General features: G+C 34.9%; 1 protein-coding gene across 4 annotated transcripts in view; it reads left to right on the top strand.

Moving 5' to 3' along the window:
• WDFY3 (WD repeat and FYVE domain containing 3) overlaps positions 1-15,028 on the top strand; it is a 240,653-nt gene that overhangs the window by 149,000 nt on the left and 76,625 nt on the right. For all 4 annotated transcript variants that reach the window (XM_039217080.1, XM_039217078.1, XM_039217079.1 and 1 more), the window contains 6 exons: positions 1,351-1,503; positions 5,435-5,508; positions 5,595-5,756; positions 7,122-7,216; positions 11,186-11,306; positions 11,532-11,749. In XM_039217080.1, coding sequence (XP_039073011.1) covers positions 1,351-1,503; positions 5,435-5,508; positions 5,595-5,756; positions 7,122-7,216; positions 11,186-11,306; positions 11,532-11,749 — 823 coding nt within the window. The remainder of the gene's footprint in view (positions 1-1,350; positions 1,504-5,434; positions 5,509-5,594; positions 5,757-7,121; positions 7,217-11,185; positions 11,307-11,531; positions 11,750-15,028) is intronic.

Below are 15,028 nucleotides of genomic sequence, written 5' to 3'. Positions count from 1 at the left end.
AGCTTTGATATATTTCATACATTTGCTAGTTTGGAGTTATTTTCCTCTGTGGAAACAGGAGTAGAAAAAATAGGGTTGAACTGCCACCTGCTTTGGAGACTGCCAGATCGGTGACAGATCTAGAGATTTCCCTGGGTTCCTTGTCTCTCCCTTCCGTACCTGGTAATCTTTTACCGCCCCTACTTACCTAGGGGATGTGAGAGCCACTACATAATGTCCTGCATACCCATGTGGGATTAAAACTGTGCAGTGCTCATATATTCACAATCTACTAGGTTTAGGCAGAAAGTGATTTGTCAGAAAAGTAACAAGTATTTGGAGCAAGATTAAATCCCTCTAGTGCAGATGAAGTACAAATGCCTTTTCTAACTGTAGCCGGTAGTTCATTAGTAGTGAATAAACTGTTTTCCGTAGATTTAATCACACTATTTTGTTAAGTGTTTTATTTTGCAGAACTTTGAAAATTATTGTTGGGGCATCACTCACCATGAAAATATACAGACCATCTAAATGTTAGAACATTTAGTATGAGAATATAATTCTATAACCATTCCAGAGCATATTATTCAACCGCTTTTTTTTTTTAATTTTTTTAATGTTTATTTTGAGAGAGAGAGAGCATGAACAGAGAGGTGCAGAGAGAGAAGGGGGACAGAGGATGGGAAGTAGGCTCTGTGCTGACAGCAGACAGCCAGATTTTGGGGCTCAAAGTCACAAAGAGTGAGATCTGACCTGTTCTGAAGTTGGACACTTAACCAACTGAGCCATGTAAGCTCCTCACATTTTTAAAATTGTAATCATAAGGGCACTTGGGTGACTCAGTTGGTTAAGAATCCAACTTTGGCATAGGTCAGATCTCACTGTCTGTGGGTTCGGGCCCCACGTCGGGCTCTGTGCTGACAGCTTGGATCCTAGAGCCTGCTTTCTGTTCTGTCTCCCTCTCTCTCTCTGCTCCTCCCTGGCTCTCTCTCTCTCTCTCTCTCAAAATAATAAACATTAAACAAAAAAATTTTTTAGTTGTCATCATAAAGGCTATGTTGCAAAAGAAAAATCCTTTTATAAAACATTATGGGGAGAAAGAAAAAAATATATGCACATGATGGCAACAATTTAAATATATATGAATTAAAAGGGTAAAAGTAGATGTAAAAGTAGTTATTATAATGATAGTGATGGGATTTACCCTTCTTTTTAGATTTCTCTAATGTTATGTTGTCATAATAATATAGAAATCCGCTTAGAACTCTCAGGAATTGCGTTACATAGAGGTTTCGTGTGTGTGTTTATATATGTGATGTGTTTACATATGTGATGACTGATCAATGGGCGTTTGGTATTGCTTCCTTTTAGTTGCTGGCAATGCTACTTAAGAAGAAACGTTCCCTCCTTAACAGCCACATTCTCCATCTAACATTTTCCTTGGTGGGAACTGTTGATAGTGGACATGAGACCTCCATTATTCCAAATTCAACTGCCTTCCAGGATCTACTCTGTGATTTCGAAGTATGTACATGAATACTAACTGGTAATATATAGTCAGTGAACCCATTTCTTACTCTGTATGTTGATAGAGTGAACTGTTAAACAATTTTGTCTCTAGGACGTGTTTAACTTCTATAATTTTATGAAGCTCATGTTAATGTCGTTAGTCAAAATAGGTTAGTGATGGGGTTTCTTCTCCCCAAGGATATTCTAGGTTTACCAATAGTGTGGAAATGAAATTGTGTAATGCACATATACACTATAGCTAATTTGCTGCTGCCTTTGGCATTAGGCATATTTTCATCAAATGAAGCGGACAGAAACTTTACCTCAGTTAAGGCACCACTTATTCTCACATATCTCTTCTCCATTTAACTTCTCATCTGCAACACTTGGGTACTTGTCACTGTATACTTTATATATATATATGTGTATGTTTATATATGTATGTGTATATTATATACACATACACATACATACACGTACACACTGTATACTTTATATCTATATATATCTCCCCCGTGGGGCTGTGGTCTTCCTGTGTAGAGAGATCATGTCTCCATCTGTATCCCTACCACCCAGAGAGGTGCCTAGTAGTTAATGTCTGCTAGCTGTAATGTCTAGGCCAGAGCTCTTCTTCCTCATAAGTATTGTAGCTCTGTCTTGTCAGTTATTTTAAATCCCTGACAAACAGGCTGTGTGCCCTGATGCTTTCCTGAAACTTTATTTGGAAGTGTATTAGCAGCCTGGCCCCATACTCCATCTTCAGTACCCATAGCTCCGGAGCAGATGATGCAGTGTCTCCTCTTTTCACAGCACTCGGCTCTCTTGCTCACCCTCAGGCATCACTATCCTGGCTCCTGTATCTTTCTTGCTGCTTTCCCCATAATTTTCTGGCCCTAGAGTTTTCATTATTTTACCTAAGAGTGCCCACTGTCTTTCTCTTTTTATCCTTTTCTTTCCATTAGGTTCTTACCCCATCCCATCCATAGCCTCCTACAGAGTTGAGGCCCGAATCTGAATCTCTAGCTTGACATCTAATTTCCGTACTTATTTCTGATCTCTTGCTCAACATTTTGGTTTTTATGTCCCAGCAACACCTAAACTTAACTTACCATCCTTCCCCAAATTAGTTCTTCCTTCTCACTTCTGTTTCTATTAATAACATCACCATTTCCCTAATCATTGAGGCTTGAAATTGAAAAATCAGCTTTCTTCTTCTTCCCTGTTTATAAGCGTCTGAAATTAAGTCCTGTAGACTGCACTTCCACATTTCATGTAGTTGACCTTTTTGTTTCTACTTTGACTAGTCTAAGCTGTAATCAACTCCTCTTATCTACTAGGATAACTATCACATCTTTCCCCCTTTCCTCAACCTATCCATAGATCTTTTGACCTCATTCTATGAGGCACAATCCTATTTTTCAGAAACTTCCAGTGATTTCCCTTCCAAGACAGTAAAGTATACATTTCTCAACCCGATATTTAAAATTGTAATACACAAACCTCCCATTCCTTTAGAAAATACCTACTGAGGATTTTGAGCCAGGGCATTTTGTTAGGTGCTAGTGATGTGAAAATAAAAGACATAGTCCTTGCCTCCAGGCATTAGGTCTATTAGAAGAAGAGAGCAAATAAATAGACCATTAGAAACTTGTGAAAGCACTAGAGAAAGGTATGCAAAGAGAATTATGGTAGTGATAGGGAGACCTACTTAATCAAGCCCGGATTTGTTTTCGTCCAGTAACTGATAACATTTAAATCATGGGTTATCATTAATTTTAAGTACCTGATTAAAATATGTTAATATAAACATCAGAAATTTAGCTGCTTGACAAGTTTTGGCTTCATTTTAAATTACTTGCACACTTTATGGCATCATGTAGCTTTCCTAATTACTGCAAGCCATAATCGTCTATAAATACTTAATCCATCCTATTTTTACAGCATTTGACAGATAAAAGTAAAATGCTGGTGATAGAATACAGGCGTTTTCTTTTTTAGTGGTTGATCTAGAATTTATAATAGACCTCTGTAACGATTCAGTCTGTCTTCAGAGTCTATTATACCACTTTACCTCAAGTGTAAAAACCTTACAAAGACATACTTCCATTTCTTCCATTCTGTCCTTTGTGCTATTATTGTCCACTGTTTTTACTTCTGTATCTTTATGATCTCCACAATACTTTCTATATTATTTTTGCTTAAATAGTTATCTTTTAAAGGCATTTAAAAATTCTTTTACACGTAATGACTTACATATATAATATCCATAGCATTTTTATTCCTTTGTGTAGATTCAGATTTCCATCTTATATAATGCTTCTAAATGAAGAGCTTCCTTTAACATTTTTCATAGTGCCTTAAATTCTCCATTCAAAGTATTTTTTCTTTTTTGAAGGGTATTTTTGCATAGAATAGAATTCAATAAACTTTTCAAAATTATTTTTATACCTTAAAGATGTCAGTCATTCCATTGTCTTTTTTATGTTTCTTCTGCTTGGAATCTGTTGACTTTAAGATCTGTGTTTGCCATTTTTATCAAATTAGAAAATTTTTAGCCATTATTTTTCCAGCTATACTACCTGGTGCCCCCCCCTCCCTGCTACCTTTTCTGGACTCTAATTACGTATGTGATAGATTGCTTGATATTTTCTATCAAGTCCCTAATGCTCTATCTAGTAATTTCTTTTTCATTCTTTTTCTCATGCTCGATTTTGAGTAGTGCCTTCAACCTCACTGAATTATTTTCTGCAATGTCCAATCTGCTGTTAGTTTCATCCAGTATATTCTTTATTTTAAATATTTGCTTTCATCTGTAGAAGTTCATTTTGCATCTTTAGGTATTTTCTGTTTCTCCTCCTCATGTTCATATTTTTGGTGGCATTCTTTAGCATATGGAACATATTTTTAATTTATTTTTTTAAAGTTTATTGATTTATTTTGAGAGTGAGCAAGAGCAGGGGAGGGGCAGAGAGAGGGGGAGAGAAAGAGAACCCCAAGCAGGCTCCCCCCTGTCAGTGTACAGTCTGACGTGCTGGAACCCACGAGCCACAAGATCACGAAATCAGGAGTCAGAGCCTTAACTAGGCAACCCAGGTGCCCTTGGAGTATACTTCTAATATTTAAAAATTTTTAACAGATTTTTAAAATAATTCTCATAATTCTAACATCTGTCATTTCTGAGCTATATGTAATAATTGATTTTTCTCCTACTTATATGTCATATTTTCTTTTTTCTTTGCATACTTTGTAATTTTTTATTGTATGCTAAATTTTACATTGTTAACTGCTAGATTTTGTTGTATTCCCTTATAAAAGTATTGAACTTTGCTCTGGCATTGTAGTTATCTTTTTGATGCATGCTTTTAGGATTTGTTAGGGTGGACTTAGAGTAACCTTTAGCCTGGCACTGACTAATACTCAGTTTGTCACTTCTAAGGCCTCTACCCAATTCCCTATGTATTGTGAAGTCTATGCACTCTTTGGTGGGAGTAAAAACTAGTCTCAGACCTTTGTTAAGTTCCAGGAATTGTTTGGTGTACTATTCTGCAGTGGTTATTTCCAGTTTTTGGACTGCACATGAGATTTCAGTCACTCAGTCTTTGTCTTCAATTTACAGCATTCAGTATTCATTCTTTTCTGTACGTTGTGTTCCGTATTCAGTAATAATACTCAGTCACTGATTTCCAGATAAGCTTTCTATAGAACTTGCCTTTCCAGTTGTTTAGGAGGGTAATTTCCATAGCAATTATTCCTTTATGAACAGAATCATAAGTCTTCTATACAAGCAATTTTATAGGGCTTCACCAAATAAAAATTTATAAAGTGGTTATAGTCAGTTAATTATATAAGTGAAATAAGTGCTGTGTGCTGCATTTATGTTTGTTGGATAGTCAATTTGGGTGTTTTTTAGCCCTACATGTACCACAATTCTTTCTTTTTATTGTAGGTTTGGCTCCATGCACCATATGAACTTCATCTTTCCTTATTTGAACACTTTATTGAACTTCTCACTGAGTCCAGGTATTAGTTAATATCTGTGTAGTTTATTGTTCAGTTATTGAAGAGATGATAAGCACAGACTATATAAAATCTTCTTTCTTTTATAGTGAAGCTTCCAAGAATGCCAAGTTAATGAGGGAATTCCAGCTCATCCCCAAGTTGCTCCTGACTCTTCGGGACATGTCTTTATCCCAGCCCACCATTGCTGCTATTAGTAATGTGCTGAGCTTCTTACTGCAAGGTTTTCCCAACAGCAATGATCTGCTCAGGTAGTGACAACTTCTATATCTGTCTGTTTATTAACTAAAAGTACCAGTGAGACTAAAATGAATGAAACGAAATTGGTTCTCATGCCTGTATGATACCTGTAATGTTAACATTCAAGATATTTGTAAGGCATAAAAAATATTATCTTGCCTTTATAAAGCAAAACCAGGTATTGTCACTAGTGAATGAGAAATTAGGTAGGACAGAGCCCAATGACATTTTGTCATGGACATAAAAGTGTTCAGTATAGGAACTCTTGGTACATCTTCCCCAAGCCCTGCTACTTCTCAAGTGTATGTGCACATGTGCGTGCGTGTGTGCGCGCGCACACACACACATACACACACACACACCCTGTAGTAGGCATGCCATCTATTTTATATATTTATTTTCTATCACCCAAACAGATGGTGATATTTTATTTTTGTATGTTTAAACCTTTTATATGCTGTATTATTTTGCTGCTAATGAGAGGTTTCACTCTCCACATGGTAATTCCCATCTTAGACAAAAATGGGAAAAAGCTGCCTAACCAAAGTATTTTCCAAGTAGAGAACTGCTTAAACTCAATTTGACCATTTTCATGGAATCAACCAAGTTATCACAGGTAAAATCAGAGTGACTGATTAGAGTATCCCCAGTAGACTAACCTCTACTTTGTGTAGCATGTAAATCACTCACTTTTATATTCATTTACCTTGAAGACAATTTTGTAACTTGGCAACAGATTTAAAACTGGAGTTTAAAAATTATTTTGGAGATTATTGTTTATTGCTGTTTAACAACATTTATTTAAATCTAGATTTAAATAGTTCTATTCCAGAACTGTAACAATCACTTTGTTAAATTATCCTTGGAACCTATCAAGTTTTTTATTTTTCTCTACCTTACAGATTAAGAAATTAAAACCCAGGGAAGTTAAGCTACTTGCCTCAAATAACAAGATTAAAAACTGATAGAGCTAGGATTTTAACATTACCTGTGTTTCTAAAACCCAAGTTCTTAACTACTATGCTACAGTGGATCTGTATAGATAATATTAGGACATTTTGTTTTATTTATTTATTTTAGGACATTTTAATTTGGATCATACTACTTGGTTCTCAAAGTGCATTAAGGGTTAGTACCTTAAAGGACTCATATTTCTGGGGAAATATATTTTTCCCTATTTTAAAACATTGTAACATATAATGTTAACTGCGATAGTCCTAGGGGAAGTAATCCAAATGCGGTCGCCTCAAAGTCTGTAAGAGATTAGGTAAAACAGGGAGCACTATTTTTTCATTTCTTTGTGTTTTATTTATATTTTTGTTTGTTTGGGCAGAGAGAAACCTAAAATCTGTAACTTTTTTTTCTTATATTTAAAGGTTTGGCCAGTTTATTTCTTCTACTTTACCAACGTTTGCAGTTTGTGAGAAATTTGTAGTTATGGAAATAAACAATGAAGAGAAGCTTGATACTGGTGAGCCAAGTCTGGAGCTTGAAAACTAATTACCATGCCCTGTTTTCTGGCACAATTTACTATTACATGTGATGCTATTATATTTTCTCATTAGATTGCTTTTTATGGTCTTTCACAGTTGTATTTATCTTAAACCTGTACAATATGCAGAAGTATAAAATCACCTATGGAATTTAATAGGGTGTGGATTTTACTTTAAAACTAAAATCTTTCCTGGAGGTGGGTGGAGAGATGGGAAAATAACAGGGATGAAGGGCACACGTACCTTGATAAGCACTGAGAAACGTGTAAAAATGTTGAATCATTGTACATCTGAAACTAACATAACACTGTATATTAATTATACATGAATTAAAAACAAACTCTTAAAGTAGTAAAAAAAGAAAAGTCACAGAGGTGAAAAGTACAGCATAAGGAAATATAGTCAGTGGTATTGTAATAGTGTTGTGTGGTGACAGATGGTAGCTACACTTGGTGAGCATAGCATAACATATAGAGTTGGCAAATCATTGTAAAAACAAACTTAAAAATAGAATACATTAATTAAATCTTTCATATTCTTATAGGATTCATAGCAGTGTTCCTTTAAATAGCAAACACAATTCTGTGTGACTTTTTTTTTTTAAGTTGTTTTATTTATTATAAGAGAGTGCAGGGAAAAGGCAGAATGAGAGGAGAAGAGAGGATCCCAAGCAGGCTCCATGCTGTCAGCACAGAGCTGGATGCAGGTCTTGAACTCATGAAATGTGAGATCGTGACCTGAGCTGAAAACAAGAGTCAGATGCTTAGTTGATTGAGCCACCTAGGAGCCTCAACTCTGTGATTTTTGAGCATTAATTGACTTTTTAAAATTACATACATTTCTTTAGAAATACAGATACTTGCTAGTGTGAATTATATGTTTATAACTACTATTTTTGTTTTCCTATTAAAGATTTAGTAGTCACTTAGGGGAAAAAACATTTTAGAATCATTTTATATAAATGTAAATAGTTTCATAAGTTGTGGGATTTGGAGCCCATGACAACCACATTTTTTTTTCCATTTAGTGCATTTTTTTATTCATATATTTTCTTCGTTTGGTGGCTATTTCCCCCCACCTTGTTTTATAGTTTTCCTGGTACATATTCTAGGATAGATTTGTTTGGAAAGCATTGAAGGAACCTTTTATTTTTATTTATTTTTAAGTTAATTTAAGTCACCTCGTAACTGAGCGTGGGGCTCGAACTCACAACCCCAAGATCAAGAGTCACATGCTCTTCTCACTAAGCAGCCATGTGCTCTGAAAGGACCTTTTAGGTTGACTTATAATTAAATTCACAACATCTTATATATGTCAGCATTACTTACATTATTACCCGTAATGTTCCATTGTTCCAAAATTGTGTCACATAAATGACTTCCCTTACTCTACTATCCATCTGGGCAGGGGAGGAAAACACTGTTGAATCAGTGCCTCACAAAGGTGTTCTCCTCCATGTTGGCTATACCGTCTGGTGCACAGCCTCTCCACTGCTTCATGAACAAGAAGAGAAAGGGTTGTAATCACGTTTTTCAAAAGAGAAACTCAAGATTTGAGAGGCTGAGTGATTTGCTGCAAATCCTAACAGAATGTAAGGCTGCTGCTGACCATTCGTCTACTGCCAACATTTGGAAAAATGTTGATGTTTCTTTGGTAAAGCGAATTAGCAGTGGATGAGAAGCATAAGATAAAATCAATGGATAACACTTACTGAGTGCTTAATGTCTACCAGGTAGTATTTAAGTGCTGTTTATATTCCTGTAACAATTCTATGAAATAGGCATTATTGCTATCCTAGTTTTCCAAGGGGAGAAACTGAGGCCTAGAAAAATTATAAAAGACATTTACCTGAGATCATACTACTTCCATTTGAACCCAGGTAATCCAGACCAACATTGTAAGCTTTTTTTAACCACTACATTTTTCTTTCATGTGCACAGATTATTTCTTAGCTCTGAATTAATATAAGCCAAGTAAACAGATATTACTGAAAGTACATTAAAAATCTTTGGAAACCTAGAACGTTTATTTCAAGTATAAAAAGATGTGAGACAAATATTTCTCTAGTCTCCATATTTCTTGCTAATTGTTGAATTCAGTTAGCACAACTACTGTAAAATTTCCTTTGAGAAGAGTACAGTAGTGGAGATGTATAAATTAGCAACTTTTTCTATTGATATGCCAAGTTCATTAGTATTCTCATCACTTCATTGCCATTTGAAATATTAGAGAAAGTCAGAAGCACATTGCTGGTCTTTTTAGTATAGGACATTTATTGTTTATTTGACATGAACTGAAGACTACATTAATTATAATAGGATGTTCCAAAAAATGAAAACCATAGTTTTTCTTTGAAGTAGTTTATATAGCATTCCGGATACACCTACGAAAGAGAAAATGGCCTGAATAATGCTGAAGAGCGATGTAATAGTGCAAAATAAAATAGCATAAAAGGGTATTGCACTGTGGAAGAAAACATCAGTCGGAGTAGAAACAAGTTAAGCTGGAAATTCAGAGTTTATTATTTTAAACTATATTTCAAAATTAAGAGAAGCAAAACTGACAGAAAACTAGACCTAAATCTAAGGAGAATTTTTCATTTCTGTTGGATCACCATTTTCCTGAAAAGAAATAGTTGAAATAATTGAAAGGAAGTGATTCTTCTCTCAATTTAGTTTATATGATATGTTTTCAACAAAGCAATTTATAAAATACCAGTCTTACCTCTTAAAAGGGAAGAGAATCTTGAGTTTCCCTAGGTGAGCTTCAGGCATTCTTACCAGTCAATGATTGAGGCACAAAAGTAGCATTTTAAAAGGTTGTTTAAAGGTAAAAAGCATCTCTTGCCCAAACAAATAAAAGCATATGACCATTGCAGTTAAAGTTTAGCCCAAACTTCAGTTCTGGAATAAAGGAAGGTGTGGGGATTGTGATTTACCAGCCCATTGCCCATCAGTGTCCCGGCTGGGCCCAGAAGTCTGCACCATCGCCATTGAAAACCATAAGCTTTCTGTCTCCCTCCCTTGCTTTTCCAGTTTCTCTTGTACATTTGTGTGCCTTTGCCTCTCTTCTATTTAATTCTAAGTCTCCTTTATTACATTTACAGAATAGTTTATGCTTCCTGCTTTTTGTTTTTAAATTTGGCAAATTTATATCCTTCAAAATGAAACTGGAAATTAAGGATTTGGATTGTTGTTTTTATTCATGTGATTAATTTCACCTCTGTTGCTGGTGGAGAAATATTAATATAAGAAAGGATTTACCATCTTTTATTACTTGTTTAGATAAAGTCACACATAAATGAAGAATTTTCAGGATTCTAAAGTACTCCTAGAGAAAATGGTTTTTTTTTTCTTTTTTTTTAAGTTTATTTTTGAAAGAGAGAAAAAAGATAGTGCTCAAGTAGGGGAGGGACAGAGAGAGGGAGACATAGAATCCAAAGCAGGCTCCAAGCTCTGAGCTGTCAGCACAAAGCTTGATGCAGGGCTCAAACCTATGGACCCAGAGATTGTGACCTGAGCCAAAGTCAGATGCTTAACAGACTGAGCCACTCTGGCGCCCTTTTAAATTTATCTTTTTAAGTTTATTTATTTTTGGAGAAAATGTTTTCTTTTTTTTTTTTTTTTAAATATTTTATTTATTTCTAGGAGAGAGAGAGATAGCGTGAGCAGGGGAGGGTCAGAGAGAGAGGGAGTCACAGACTGAAACAGGCTCCAGGCTCTGAGCTGGCAGTCAGCACAGAGCCCGACGCGGGGCTCGAACCCACGAACTGCGAGATCATGACCCAAGCGAAAGTCGGACGCTTAACCGACTAAGCCACCCAGGCGCCCCTGGAGAAAATGTTTTCTAAAAGATGCAATTTTCAGTGAAATTTCTTGGAACAGTATTAATATAGTTTATACTGATTTATCTACTAAGGTAATTTAATGTGTATATTTTCATTGTAGGAACTGAAGAAGAGTTTGGAGGTCTTGTATCTGCTAATCTTATACTTTTGAGGAACAGACTTCTAGATATCTTGCTAAAACTAGTTTATACATCTAAAGAAAAGACAAGCATTAATTTGCAGTAAGTAAAATCTTTTAGAATTGATAGTACCAGTTAATACTAGTTCATTCCCCGTAGACAAAAGAAAGAATTGCTACTTTTCATAGAATTTTTTGAACCTTGCAATTTGTAGTATCTTGAGAACAAAACCTAATCTTACTTAAATTTTTTTAAATTAGAAATCCTAATACTTTGAAATTAATATTCTATTTTTTTTCTTCTTCTTAATTATCTCCCTTTAAATAGAGCTTGTGAAGAACTGGTCAGGACACTGGGCTTTGATTGGATTATGATGTTTATGGAAGAACACTTACACTCCACCACAGTCACCGCAGCCATGCGGATTCTTGTTGTGCTGCTGAGTAATCAGTCCATTCTCATCAAGTTTAAGGAAGGACTCAGCGGAGGAGGGTGGCTGGAGCAGACAGATTCTGTCTTAACTAATAAGATCGGAACTGTATTAGGTATGGGACTTTTACCATCAACTGCTATAAAATAAGCTGTTGTATTTTGTTTTTAAATCTTATAGTCTTCAGTTCATCTGACAACCATTAAGAGTCATGAATTTGAATGAATGAATGAATGTGAATAAACAGCTTAGCAAGTTTCAAATTTGGCATTTTTAATTGCAAATCAAACAACTCAGAGACAGGATATTAAAGATGTAAAAACTCAAGGGAATTCCTTATTTTTTGTTGTATAGTTCCCTTTCTTATGTATAAGTAAATAATTAGCAAATCATCCAAACTCAGTTAATAATAATCAGTATTTTGAGTGCTTGTTCTGTGCCAGTTACTAAACATTTTCATTTTCAGTCGTCCTTTGAGGTATAAATTCTATCATACCCATTACACTGATGAGAAAACCAACCATAGGTGTGAAGTTACTTGTCAACTAGTAGTGTCAGCTTTGAATCCAGGTTGATTAGATCAAAAGCCCATGCTTTTAACTGTTGTGTTATATTGCCTCTCAAAGATTAATTAAGCTCAGGGTTTCAGCCGAATTTCCTTATTCTCTGCTTGCTAGTTCTGTGCTATTTTCAGTGTGGAACTGAGCATTTAAGTAATATTAGAAAATTATAGCTTTCTATGTTAGATTCATTTGAGCTGCTATATTTTTATTCATATTAATTAGTGTTCTTATTTTGGAATATATATATTTAAGGTAATGTTTTTATTGAAAACCATAGTTTTTCACTTCTTACAGTATTTTTTAAATTCTTAAAGTATATACTTTTAAAATATATTTGTCTTTATAACATTACATTTTAAAATTGTATATAATTATATTCTGGAATAAGCATCAAGAATACCTGTTTACTCTTGTTGGATGGAAAAATTAGGGCTCCATATTGAATATGTAATTTATCTGTAAAAAAAAAAAAAGTAAAAGCATCAATACCTAGGTGCTGCCTGCATCTGATTCATATATCAAAGAAAATAATAGGAAGACCAAGTTTACAACGTAAGATTATTTTACTGTTACTTCACATTGAAAAATGTCTGAAACAACTTTGTAATGAAGAAGGGAATTCACGGTGAAATGATTTCTCAAAAAAGTAGATGGCTTTGAAATACATATTCTGAGTTATCATGGTTTTTATGGTCTAAAAAGATCACTATTTTGCATTGACCCTAAGGGTGGGATATAGCCTACAAATGTTATTGTTAGTAACAGTTTGATAGCAAGACCTTACATTTGTTGACCTTAATGATTGCTCCTAGGAGAGCAAGCAACGGAAGGTAGAGCAGAATGTGAGTTCTGTGGAATATGAGAGTTTCAAATGCTAATAGACAGCATTACTTCCCATCGAAGGCCAAAAACCACAGTAGTAGCCCCTGAGATTCACATAGCGCATTGTGCTTTACAAAATTCTTTAACGTGCTTCATCTCTTTTGAGCTTTATGATTGTGGAGACAGGTATATACTTTATGGATATGTTATACTTTATATGAAATAAACCTAATAAATAAAAATTAAGGATTAATTTCTCTAATTAGGAAAGTAAGACTCTTAAATGCATAAAGTTCCTGAGCCAGACAGTACTGGTGTCCGAGTAACTGTCTTCTAAGTGTTAGTCCTGTTCTTTTGTCTGTAATATCAGAAAAAGGTGCCTTTTCTATCTCTGACCTGACTTCATGCCTTGGAATTTGTCTTCTTTTACACCTGCTTACAAATTGCATTTGCTCTTCTTGTTCTAAAACTCTTCTCGTTCTAAAGCTCTTCTCGTTCTAAAAGCAAAATGTAGGAACTTAAGTGTAATTTAAATTTGATTCAATTTAATTAAATTTTCCCTGAATACCTGTGTGATCACACACAAATAGGTGTATGTATACAGATACATATCCTATCATTTGATTCTGTTCTCTGTTTGATGTGATGAGCAACCTAATGTCTTTGAATGTTTTATTCACATTTGTCAGTTTTTGTCAAAAATTTTTTATAAAAATACCTTTCACGTAGCTGTTACTTGAATCTACATAAATGTGTAATTGTTAATAACATATTAAGTATTCCTTAAGACTAATTATAGGGAAAAATAGAGTGTGAGAATTTAGAAAGGCAAATGAATGCTGGTATTGGTTTTCATTTAGGACCTGTAGTTTATTCAACATTTATTTTCTTATTTAATGTATAAAATACCACTTATGTCTTCTGACTTCTTAAAGCTCAAGACTTTTTTATACTGGTAATTTCATTCAGAATTCACTGTGGGCAAAAATCACCTGTGTCAAAATGCAGCCAGTCTTTCAGAAATGTGGCAGTGTCATTAAGAAGACCAGGGGACACCATGTAACTTCACAGGCTCTAAAATAGACATCAGCTCAAGTCCTAGCACCAGTACTCTTCAGTTTTGTGACTCTGAACAAACTGCGTATTTTCCTTCTTATAGAAAGGATAATAGTAATCTCTGACTCACATGCTCATTGTGTTTGAGAAATGAGTTGTGGGAAAGAGGTCAGTAAATTGCTATACAGTTCTTTAATTAGATGACATCAGAAGATTAATTCACAACACACGAAGCGGTTAGGAAGAAATCATTAAAAAGCTAGCTAGACGCAGATTTCTCTTTTATTATTTTAAATAGCAAGTTGCATGCTTACGTCATCCTAGAGAAAAGGAATTGGAAGGAAAAAAATGAGTATTTATTTGAAACACAGATTGCTCGAGAGTAAAAATCAATCCTTCATCATTCGGTTGCCCTTCACACAAGTTTTATACTGAAACTCTGGCCCACATGTATTCTGTGCTGAGCACTGTGCTAGGTTTGGGGAGGCAGAAGAACTAACTATTGGACTTGTGTCCTGATAAGTTTCGTAACGGAAGGAGCAGGGTTACTAGAAAGGCCGCTGCCGTATAAGCCACATCCGCAAGCGCTGACCCTCTCCTGGTAGAGCTGTGTTTCTGGGAAGGATTCGGTGTCTACAGTCCCAGTCCCAGCAGCGCTGGGCAACTTCCCAGCAGAATTACAGATCATGTTGTGCGGAAAGATTAGTTTGCTCATTGATTTTGTCTTGTCTCAAAACTTGTAGATGATTTAAAGGTAACTAAGTTAACATGATCTTCGGGACAAATGACCTATATTAACTGAATAGAGTTCATTATAATTACATGCCAAATATAATTACAGCAGTTTTAGTTTTTTTAAGGTACATTTTTGTAGCACCCTAAACTTTGGGTCTATTTTGATTTTAACTTTCTTTTTTAGGGAAATGTTAGAGCTCATTTGAGGTGCTTCTTTT

Source organism: Hyaena hyaena, unplaced genomic scaffold, assembly GCF_003009895.1.
Source record: "Hyaena hyaena isolate Hyena2069 unplaced genomic scaffold, ASM300989v1 scaffold_664, whole genome shotgun sequence".
Taxonomy (NCBI): Eukaryota; Metazoa; Chordata; class Mammalia; order Carnivora; family Hyaenidae; genus Hyaena; species Hyaena hyaena.
This window is presented reverse-complemented; position numbering and strand designations above follow the sequence as displayed.